Source organism: Ornithodoros turicata, chromosome 7 (genome assembly GCF_037126465.1).
Source record: "Ornithodoros turicata isolate Travis chromosome 7, ASM3712646v1, whole genome shotgun sequence".
In the NCBI taxonomy this organism is placed as follows: Eukaryota; Metazoa; Arthropoda; class Arachnida; order Ixodida; family Argasidae; genus Ornithodoros; species Ornithodoros turicata.
Genome location: NC_088207.1, coordinates 5,303,175 through 5,315,056, shown reverse-complemented (window position 1 = coordinate 5,315,056; position 11,882 = coordinate 5,303,175). Strand labels below are relative to the sequence as shown.

The 11,882-nt window shown below is 51.0% G+C and overlaps 3 protein-coding genes across 3 annotated transcripts; 2 read left to right on the top strand and 1 right to left on the bottom strand.

The window, feature by feature from the left end:
- Positions 1-225: 225 nt before the first annotated feature.
- LOC135400389 (uncharacterized) lies at positions 226-783 on the bottom strand. Its single transcript, XM_064632232.1, has one exon. It carries the CDS (start codon positions 781-783, stop codon positions 226-228), a length of 558 nt encoding a protein of 185 aa, XP_064488302.1.
- Positions 784-5,667: 4,884 nt separating this feature from the next.
- On the top strand, positions 5,668-6,537 carry LOC135400387 (uncharacterized). The gene has a single exon (XM_064632231.1). The coding sequence runs from the start codon at positions 5,668-5,670 to the stop codon at positions 6,535-6,537; it is 870 nt and encodes a 289-aa protein (XP_064488301.1).
- Positions 6,537-7,238, top strand: LOC135400386 (uncharacterized). The gene has a single exon (XM_064632230.1). It carries the CDS (start codon positions 6,537-6,539, stop codon positions 7,236-7,238), a length of 702 nt encoding a protein of 233 aa, XP_064488300.1.
- Positions 7,239-11,882: the final 4,644 nt, after the last annotated feature.

Genomic DNA, 11,882 nt, shown 5'->3' with positions numbered 1-11,882 from the left:
ATTTTATTTTGCGACCATGTTACCATATTTACAAAAAGTAGGAGACAGAGCCTTGCAATAAAATTGTTTTGTCTTCTATGCAGCTTCACCTTACCTTGTGTCGCATTACATCAACACGGTTACATGAGATCACACATTTAACATCTGTACATTAAATGTTTACATCTCAACACAAAGATTTCAGAAAGATCCAAAAATTAAAAATAGCAGGCTGTTACCATGCTGTCACTCAACCGCCTTAATGATTGCCGGCTGGATATTACTCAGAATTGCACAAACCGTCCAAATCTGGTTTGCTACAGGAGCCAAGGATATGGGAATGTACCGGTCAAAAATGTGATAGGTCTTAATTCTTTGAATCCTCCTCTCAGCATGGATACGAAGAGCAGCGATCTCCTGTGTTTCCTGGTTTTCTTCAGCAGAAAACGGACCTTTTGTCAGGAACGGTGGAATATTCAAGGACACATTTTTGGCTTGTAGTAGATCTGCAATGCGGAATCCCTTATCGGCCATTACTGAGTCATATGCATCGAAAGGCATCTCCAAAAACCCACTTCGCACAACGCATTCTCTGTCGGACAGTGACCCCATGAACAGCTCGGACACCAAGGTCAGGAGACCATTGGGTGCAAAACCAACCAGTCCTTTGAATGTATTTGCAGACTTGTAACTGGAGTATGTTCCTGATTGGGTTACAAACGAGCTTGCCACCTCACACCTGAGCTCAGTCGCACCAATGATGACCCTTGTCGTTGGGTACTTTTCCTTGAATCCATTTGGCATGGTCTCATCGTGGCTGCCAAAGTGTTAACTGGGATAACTGAATGTAGAGGTAGTTAATCCATGACAAGAAGATCCTGGACACAGTACTCAACGAAATGTTAAACAGGTGTCCAAGATGCTTGTGAAATAGTCCAACTTTCAGCTTGATCAAAACTAGGAAGAGCTGATCTTCTGTGTCAAGTTTTCGAGGCCGGCCAACGTTGTCGCTGGAAGCACTGCCTTGCCACAGTACCATGTTTTTCCCACTCTCTCCTGGGTTGAGATACTCATGCAGTTCTCTAAAGTGTGCGTACGAGGGAAGTCCTGTGTAAAATCGCACGTCATCATCACTGTCCTTGAACTTGTTAATACTGAAGGCGACCTGCTGCTCCTCCAACTTTTTTTCGTTTTCCTTCAGTCATTTCGAGTTGTGCTTGCAGCCTGTACACTTCTTCCGTATTCTCTCTCAGGCATTTACGCAATTCGTCGTTCTCCTTCGTAAGCTTCTCCAGCTTGTTGCTTAGCACAGAACAGTCCTTAGCGCACATGCACTGGCATTGGTCTGAATCACGCTGGGTGGCTTCCACTGGGAGATTCTCATCAGACCAGGTGATATCACGCAATGGCTCTATCGCTTCGTCGCAAGCCTCTGTGGTGATGGGGAGCGTGGCTACACCGGCGGCAGTCCCTCTTTGACGTGGAGGTTTCCTTTGAGTTTTCGGCTTGCAAAAGTCGAACACGGACGGAACTGACCAACTGTGCAGATGTCTGTGCCCACTGGCGACGTTCGCAATGAAGTCCGACTCGACGAAGTGTCTTGAACCACTTGAGTGCGTCACGTGGAACATCTTGCCTTCGTCGCGCTTGATAGCGATTATCCATTTTCTGTGAGCGGCACCTGGAACACAAATAGCAGATAAACTCGTATGTAAGTGCCCCGCTTTCGGCAAAAGCCGGGGAACAAGGGAAAAACCGGGAAAACCGGGAACCGGGGAAAAAGAAACTAGTTAAGGTAGGTAAGATAGGTAAGTTACATTAAAGTAAATTGTTGGAAGTCTAGCACCTGTCCTGTCCTCTCCTCTCTCTGTCCCGTTCCCAGTGCTAGTTCATCATGTAAAGTTACAGAGGAAGAGAGTGTAGGAAGCGTAGGAGAGTGAGAGAGTTAGGAAGTCTTATCAAAAGTAGATGGGAAACTCGATGAAGACCCTTCCCAATAAAAATGCATCGGTTTCTGCGCCTCTCTTGATCGAGGCAAATGTATCCGTGCTAAACCGTAATGCCGTAATCCGTAATGCTTGCCTGATTTTATATCAAGCAATTGGGCTTCGCACATCATACCAACCCTAAAGCGTGCTGATTTACAGAGAATGTATGTGCGCCATTCATTACGCCACAGAAAATGATTATTTATTTTATCCTATTTATTTAGTTATGAGTGCCGAACAACAGCAAAAGTCAACTGAAGTCAGTAGAAGGACTCCTCAATACACACGATATTGCTTTTCACGGTACAGCTTTTCTGATGTCTTCGTAGAAATTTCTACATGTTGTGCTGCAATCTGGTTAAATCTTATCTGACCACTGGTCAAAGCAGATGTGCTTGATCAACATAAAACAAACTTATGGTTCTACACTCCCGAGGGGTATATGAAATCGTACCTCTGACAGGAGGTGTGCACGCTTGTCCCCAATACCCGAAGCTCATCATAACGAAGGCCGGCTTGCTTCCACTTCTCCCCATATTTTTTTAGTACCTCCACCTCCTTTAGTGACATCCAAGTGCGATTCAACTACTTGCCTGGCTCCTTGGTTTAAAGAAACTCTTTGTGCAGGTATCGCCTATCGCTGTACCTCCCAAGAACATCACTGCTGCCGGTGACACCGTAAAAAATTCTGTAGCGCCCTGTGGGGATACCCCATTCATCAAAGAATGACCGCTTTCCTGTAAGCAGAAAGAGCAGATATAAAAAATGTCATGTCACGTAAAGGAGTCAGAGGAGGAGGAGCTCAACTCTCGAGCTGCTCCAAGACTATTGCGAATCAAACATCCGTCGACATCCTCTCTGGAGGACCACACAGTCCAAGACGACCGTCCTGCAGGTTGCTGGCTCGAACGCTACTACCTCAGTTCCCAACTATACCGCACGTGTACTATTCTAGTTTTGCTAGAAGGGGTCACTGGGTGGGTGACCACATTCTGAAACTAACCAGCTGCGCTGCTCTTGACGATCTTAAGCCCATTAATTATTTTGGAGTTCACCTTATCGACTCCTTATCCATCTTATCCATACATTATCTTCATTTGCAGACGGAACATTTCATCATTACGACGTATCCATACGGGTCATTTTTACACATTACACACTCCTTGCAATCAGCGAGCATCGAGAAATAGCACGATCCACTAACCACTAACACCAACCCCTTTAAAGCCCCTTTGACGCGCTTGATCGCTTTAATCGCGCTTTCCTCTCTTGAGCGACGTGACGTAACACGCGTCTTTTAGCAGCAGTAGAGTCACCACCACAGAAAACCTGTATTTCAATGAAAAAATGGCTAGGAAGAGAGTGAGCTGGTGAAGATGATGCATAATGTAAAAACCCCGAGACTAGGGAACACGAAGGGTGTTGGTGTTGTGTCTGTCCCTTCGTGTTCCCTAGTCTCGGGGGTTTTACATTATGCTGTATTTCAAGATTGTCTTCGGTGATTTCACGCCTTTACTAGCTGCGGCGATTGGTGCAGAGTAGCCAGAGGCTTTAAAGGTCAACTTCGGGGAAAATTCATTGCCACAGATCACAACCAAAACGAGCAGGCACAAAAGCCGGAGTCTACTCAATAGTTTGCATGAATACCCTGTATTTTGGTTTGCCGTATGCATGGGTTCTCAGTTTGTTGTGATGTCGCGTCACAACGGAAATGAGTAACGTATACGCTATATCGGACGCAACGCGTATGTCCCCTTTGTGTTTCCTTGGGTTCGTTGCTTGCAGCGCCATTACAACTATAGCAGTGGCAGGAGGCGCCTGCCATCTTCAGAATGCTCAAGCAGTTTCTTGTCGGCCGCGAGAACAACGCTGAGCCGCAAATCCAAATTGGCTTGGAACCGCAGAAATACCGAGCTCGCGCAAAACGCAAAAGCTGAGTTTACGTTCTCGGCATGCTCAGTGGTGATAGCGCTATTTTTCACACACACAAAGCAATACCCTACATTGCAGAGCAAAAGCGATGGAGGGAAGATATAGGGCCAGCCGCCCCGGGCGCCTTCCCCAGAGAGGGCCCCGAACAGCAGACCCTGGCAGGTTGTCTGTACAGTAGAAAGCAGGAAGTAAGAGAGTTTGAGGTTGCGATCTCGGCAAATCTTCTAACGGAAGTGTGTGTGGGGGGGGGGGGGGGGGCGTTTTACCCTGCCCTGCTGCAAGGGGGGCCTTGCGACGGCTCAGCTACAGTGTCGAAGTTTGCTCCATGATAGGCAAGCCTGAGCGATGGGCAAGACACGTAAACAAAGAAAAACACGAGGGCTAAAAAAAATGTTGATATCGATTTGCATCAGCGTGACGCCACAGGATGCTTATAAACCTAGTTTACCCTTCGCAAGTTTTAGTATCCGAACTATTCTGTTGAGAGGGAGTCTTAATTCACGAGCACTCCCCTATTGTCACCAATTAGAATACGATTGTTACGAGATTGCTCGTCCGGGGCTCTACGAATTGAGCTAAGCTAACACACCTCCTCAGCGACTTCCAAGGGTGCGTCATCTGGAGGGACAAATCAACCACTCTAACTCATCCTCCTTTCACTCTTACATTTTTGCTCACTCATACACACATTCATACGACGGATGACGATGATGATGCACCCTTGGAAGTCGCTGAGTCGCTGTGTTAGCTTAGCTTAGCTGAATTGGTAGAGCCCCGGACCGGCAATCCAGAATATGTGGGTTCGAGTCCTACAGCTGGCTAACCTAATCAGTTACTTTCTTCTTTCATCGTTAATTTGAGGCAATTTGAGGCTTTGTATGTGTTTGTCCTTTCTATGTTGTGCCAGCCTCAGAACATCTGTTCTCTCTTGTTCAACGATTGTTACGTTGTGGATCGCACGCTGTGCGCGCGCAGGTATTAACGAGATTTAGTGCATCGGAAGAATTATACGAAAACGATACCAAATCCAATCCAAGCTTAGCAATATGTCACTAGCTCCGAAAAGAAAGAGGGTCCTATTATGTTTTCCATGATATTCCCCAGCGTACTCAGCGTGAACTCCCCAGTATTCCAGTGTACGTAAATTATCAGAAAACGTAGCTTGACGTCTCCGGCCATTGATGTTTCTCAGGGAGATAGGGACACGTCAGGGGTACCCTGTGGATATTGTGGATTTTCTTCACTGCCTGGATACGCCTCACAATATCCGATATATTGGGTGCGGACTATATTCGCGCTGCGTGTGGTTAACGGAACGGCAACTCACCCGTGCCTGTACTGTGTTTTGTAGACACTTTTCTACTATGCAGGCGGTGGGTAAGCTGTGTCTCATCCTTTTCCATGTGTTTTCGTACACCACTCCACCGCTAAGTTGTGACAATAAAGTGTTATATGCATGTATGCTTACGTTCATTTTGTGTTCATCGTTGCCTTGCTCTACAGCAAGGCAACGATGCTAAGTACTGGGTCATTCCACAAGAAGCGATCCAATCGCGTGGCTCGACCATCACGAATTTTGTCACTATTTTTTTCTGATTGGTATTGTAGCGTCTTCGCCGCCTAAAGACGATGAGCGCTCAGCAGACCCGAGCGCGAGCGCCTGGAATAAATCACTTTCAGTTTTGACACAGAACTAGCTGGTTGTCGGCTCTTTCTTCCGTGGCACATTTCTGGTGACCGGCGTTTGGACCTACGCGCCTCTGAGCTAATGGATCCACCCACTGGGGTAGTCCCGTCTCCCATGACTGACCCATCGGCTGGGAACCGTGCCTTGCGCGCAGAGGATCCTGCGATCTCGACGGCTGCTACGCCCCTCCGCCTACCTCCCTTTTGGCGACAAAACCTTCGTTCCTGGTTCCGGCAAGTGGAGGCCCAGTTTCATCTGCGGCACATCCAATCCCAGCAGTCAACATATTTCCACATCCTTGCTGGCCTCCCTGCGGAAATCGCGGCGGAGTTGCATGACGTGCTCGCTACGGTTCCTGTTGAACGCGCCTATGACGTTCTGAAGGCCGCCATCTTGAAGCGAATGGAAGTGTCTGAACGCGCGCTACTCCAACAGCTGCTTAACGAGGAAGACTTGGGCGACAGGAAGCCTTCGCAAATGTTGCACCGGATGAGACAACTTCTCGGGGACTCTTCAACTGAAGCGCAACAGCCCCTTTTGCGTGAGCTGTTTTTTCAGAGGCTCCCCCAGGCAATGCGAATGGTTTTGGCTGGCTCTGAGGACCTAACGTTGGACAGGCTGGCTTCGTTGGCAGACCGAATTGCCGACTACTCCGCACCTCAGCAACAGCCGCCTACCCTTGCTGCGGCTACGACGTCGCAAGCCTCGCGATTAGATCGGCTCGAACAACGACTGGAGCAGTCCCTTACTACTTCCCAGCGCCCAAGGCTTCGTCGCCGTTCTGCTTCGAGATCCTCAGTGCGCCGCACCCCCTCTCCCGCTGCCCCAACACCTCCCGATGCCACCCAGATGGGGGCTCGTCTCTGCTGGTACCACCACCGCTTTCGCCATCGTGCCCAGCACTGTATCCCGCCCTGTGCGTGGCAGGAAAACCAACCGGCCGACCCCTGATGACGGCAAGTGGTCCTGGCCCTGTTTCCAGCCGTCTCTTCATCATTCGCGATCGCATTGCGGGATACCGCCTCCTTGTCGACACTGGCGCGGAGATCAGTGTTATCCCGGCTTCTGCTGCTGACCGTCGCCGTGCTCACTCTGGCTCTAACCTCCAAGCTGCCAATGGGACCACGATCAAAACTTACGGACTATGTTCCCTCACGCTTGACCTGCGCTTAAGAAGAACATTTCGTTGGGTTTTCGTCCTCGCTGATGTTTCGCAGCCTATTCTTGGCGCGGACTTCTTGGCCTTCTTTAGTCTGTCTGTGGACGTCCGCCACCGGCGCCTTCTCGACAATACTACGTCTCTACGGGTGAAGGGCACGTCCTCCTCCCACTCTCCGCTTGGCATCCGTGCCCTGCGTCCCACTTCACCGTATGACGCCATCCTAAACGAATTTCCTGACATAACCAGCCCTGCAACCTCAAGGCTCCCGTCAAACACAGCGTCACGCATCGTCACAACTGGTCCCCCGGTGTCTTCCCGTTACCGTCGGCTGCATGGCGACCGCCTCACCATTACCAAACGGGAATTTGAGCATATGCTCGAACTTGGCATAATCCGCCCGTCCTCCAGTAGCTGGGCGTCGCCATTGCATATGGTTCCCAAGACCGACCCCGGCGACTGGAGGCCGTGCGGCGATTATCGGGCTCTTTAACACCAAGACCGTTCCCGCCAAATACCCTCTGCCCCATATACATGACTTCACCGCTGACCTTGCTGGATACACTGTTTTCACGACTCTCGATCTCGTTAAAGGGAGGATCCGCAACGGTTGTGCCCAAAATTAAGTGAAGGTTGGTCTCAGCAGAGACCACCCCCCAGATGCTGACAACAGCCTCCGTTACCAATAAACGTGCGCGTATAATTTATAAACAACAAAAACGATAAAGCGAAACCGAAACTATGAGAGCGGGCGGTGGCATCGGAATCGAGGAGCGCCTCGCCGTGACGTCAGTCGCGAGATTCGTCTGCCGTGATTCCCATGTGTTGTATTGCATTGAAGACGCAAGGAAGCAAGTTACGCACAACGTGCAATCATGGAAACCGACTCCGCATCCGAATAGAACTCCACGGGATTTCAGCCCGATTCAGACGTGTATTCTGATGAGGAGAATGACTTGACCGTCACCATAAACCACAACGACTCGCCGTTTTCGACGGACCCTGTACCAGTGCGCGCGTCGCTTGAAACCGAGGCCTCGGACCCATACACTGAAGGCTGTCGAACTCAAAGTAACGAATGGTGAGTTTCTAATAGCTTGTCGCACATTCTTATATCTGTGCCACGGGTGCATGCGTAACATGAAACATGTTGCAGGTTCACGTGCGGTCGGTGCCGCCCGCAGCCGCAGGTGCCACTCCGAGTTCCCACATGAGCCGTCTTTTGGTGTCGAACATTCCTGGCTCAAAATGATGAGAACATATCGTGCTCGAGCTGGTCTTCCTCCACTTGATTTTGCGCAGTGCCATTTCCCACTCCAAACGACGTTGTGGGTCCGTCGGAAACTTGAAATATGCTACGTCTGTTGTTGTATCCGACCTGTTCCCACAACTGATTATACAGCATGTCTTACCGCCCATCCTGGTGGGTGTAAGCTCGGTGTGCGACGTAACGAATACAATTGCTACGGAAAATTTCCTTCGTCAAAACTGCCAAAACACACAGGAAGCAAGGCGGACGGCGCAGGATATCTCGCGACTTACATCACACTCAGTGTTGCTTGCAGAAAAGCGCTCGCGGCTCGCACTACCCTGTCACCGAGCGCGTCATAGAAGAAATCATTTTTATCAAGTTTGACTCAGTTTTCGAAGGAGATATTTTACAGGCATGGTCGTTGATGGCTAAAGGTAACGAATATTCGAAAATCTCGGAAGGGACCTTATGCGGATTCTCCCTTTGAGGCATACCATCAGATACCGGTGCACCCTCCCGACATCCCGAAGACAGCTGTCATCACGCCCTTTGGGCTCTTCGAGTTCATCAAGATGCCCTTTGGCTTACGCAACGCCGCGCAGAGCTTCCAGCGCTTTATCAACGACGTCTTGCGCGGTTTACCATCCGTTTACGCCTACTTAGACGATCTTCTCATTGCAAGCGTGTGCGTGCGCGTGTGGGTTTTTTAGTCAGATGTAGATGATAAGCATTGCTCCGCTTTTATCCATTATCACCGAACTCCTCATGTAAATATCTCATTGTCACACTTGTAGATAGCTTTTAACTGCCATGCTCGCTTGCTATCGTCATCCCCCTCTCTCTTATCCTGGTCAATCAATCATCGCTCATCGCTCATACCTGTAGATAGGTTTTAACTACCACACTCTCTCTCACATCATCTTTCCCATAATCGTCTCCGACACACTCAGCATAGTTTTGGCGCTCTATGGCCTTTGTTGCCTTTGTGCCATTAAACACATAATCAATCAATCAATCAATCAATCATTGCAAGCGCCTCGCAGGAAGAGCACATTGCGCACGTTCGGCAAGTTTTCACACGCCTGCAAGATCACGGCCTTGTCATAAACGTGAAGAAATGCCGCTTTGGGCAGCCGGAAGCTAAATTCCTCGGCCATCACATCGACCAACATGGTATTCGGCCTCTTGAGACCAAAGTCCAAGCTATCCGTGACTTCCCTCGGCCGCAAACAACCCGTCAGCTCCGACAATTCTTGGGTTTGCTGAATTTTCACCGTCGGTTTATCCACAACTGCGCCCACATCATCCAGCCTCTCACCGACCTCCTTAGGGCTTGCAAGTCGGCATCGGCCCTGCTGGCGTGGTCGGAGGAAGCTGAGAGGGCCTTCTGCGCTGCTAAGGAGTCCCTCGCGAACGCCACCCTTCTTGTGCATCCCTCCCCGTCAGCACCCACTCGCTTGATGGCTGACGCCTCTACCACAGCTATTGGCGCCGTCCTGCAGCAGTTGGTTGACAAGTGGCGACCGCTCGGATTCTTTTCCCGTCGCCTTCAACCGGCTGAAGTTCGTTACAGTACGTTTGGCCGCGAGCTTCTCGCAGTGTACGCCGCAGTCAAACACTTCCACTTCTTTCTGGAAGGCCGTGAGTTCCATATTCTGACGGACCACAAGCCTTTGACATTCGCGTACACCGCCAACCGTTCCAGCTACTGCGAACGCGAAACCCGCCAACTTGCCTTCATATCCGAATTCTGCACCGACATCCGCCACATCCCCGGAATAGAGAATTCGGCCGCCGACGCCCTTTCCCGCATCAACGCTATTCCTTTCGTGCCCTCCCCGGTGAACAATGGGGAGCTCTGCGATGCCCAAGCTCAAGATCCTGAGCTGAACGACCACCTCTCCGGCACTTGCTCTTTGGCGCTGCGTCCCGTGACCCTCCCAGGCTTTACAAAGCCTCTCTTCTGCGACACGTCTACGCCTTGCCCCCGCCCATTCGTCCCCGAACCCTTGCGCCGCCGGATCTTTACCCAGCACCATAATCTGGCACAACCCGGCGTGCGTGCAACACACAAGGCCATTGTATCCCGCTATGTCTGGCCTAGCATTAACGTTCGGGCCTGGACCCGGTCTTGCATGGCATGTCAGCGCACAAAAGTTCATCGTCATACCCGGACACCTGGCGTCGGGAAAGTGGCGCCCCCATCGCCCGGCAGTAGCCGCAGTAGCCCCCTCCCGCATTTACGGTTGGGTCGCCGCGGGAGGGAGACCCCCACGCCTAGCTGTGCGTGGCTCTCCCGTGTCTGGGGAAAAGGGGACCCTGGCGGTTGAGTGGCCCCGGAGGATGTTTAGGACCCTTAAGGCCCCTCCGGGAAAGCAACACACCGCTTTGGCCCCAGCTTCCCATAGTCGGGTGGTCCTGGAAGGCCCGGCCAGGGCTATCCAGCTTAGTCGCTGCGGCGGCAAGGGTCAACCTCGTGCAGAGCTACGCGCCTGCGCCTGGGTATAGTGTGAGGGCATGTGCCACCGTGCGGAGCACGGTCCCCTGGTTGGGCTCGGTGGTGGGCGGCACGGCCTCCGCACTGAATCACACACACAACACATATGGCGAACAAACCCCTTAAAAACCCCCATGATCGGCGCCTGAAGAGGCGCTGCACCGAAGATAATCCAGCAACCGAGTTTTTCTACCAGAAACAGCCAGCATGGTTCCCTAGAATCCTTGTCATCAAGCAGATGAATCGATCAAGTCTGTCAAGTCAAAGCTGTCTCCATTTGCAACTGCTAAAGTTCTGGAACAGACGATAGGCAAAAATTACACTGCTCGAAAGCTCCGCTCTGGTGACATCCAGGTGGAGGTCCAAGAAAAGGAACAGAGCGTATCCCTCCAATCCCTGAAGGCAATTGCCGACATACCTGTCACGGTCACTCCGCACAAGACACTCAACATCGTAAAAGGCGTCATTTCAGAGGAAGAGCTCCTGATGTGCTCTGACTCTGAAATTGAGGAGGGTCTCAGAGAGCATGGAGTGGTCAGTGCACGGAGAATAATTATGCGTAGAGACGGCAACGAAATACCAACAAAACATGTCGTACTATCATTCCAACTTCACACTCTTCCATCTACAATACATGCTGGCTACCTCAACTGTAATGTACGGCACTACGTTCCAAACCCAAGGCGCTGTTTTAAATGCCAGCGCTTTGGGCATGGCTCACAGACATGCCGTGGACAAGCAACATGTGCAAAGTGTGCGGGAAAAGACCATGAGTCGCCAACATGTGAAAATGCCGTGAAATGCATCAACTGTAGTGGCAGCCACCCAGCATACTCCAGGTCCTGCCCACAGTGGAAGGACGAAAAGGAAATCCTGAAAGTTAAAGTTGAGCAGAATCTTTCTTATACTGCAGCGAAGGCACAGGTGGCATTTTCTAGAAAGGGCTCGTACTCCGAGGTTATGCGCAGGGGAGTGGCGCCACCTCGGAAATCTGTGGAGACTCAGACTGAGTCACCACACAACACTCCCAGCACAAACGTTGGGGACACAGCTCATGTGTCTCCCAAGGGAAACGTGGCCTGCCCAAGGGCTGGCCACAAGGAGGTCGCCAGCCCCAATCAGGCTGGCAATACCTCTTCCGAAGGGAATGGGGGCGGTGAGGGCTCGGTCCAAACCGTACCCCAGTCGATGGATATCGATGACTGCTGCACGCCGCAGAAGTCATCGCCAACCCCTCAGAATTCCCCAGATCAACAGAAGGGGAAACAGCCGGGTCGAGGTAGAGGACATTTGCAGAAGGTGTCACCGAAGGCACCTCCAGCCAGGGTGCAAGCGCCCTAAGTACACCAAGCATGCTGAATACGCAAAAGATTTTTATGCAGTGGAAC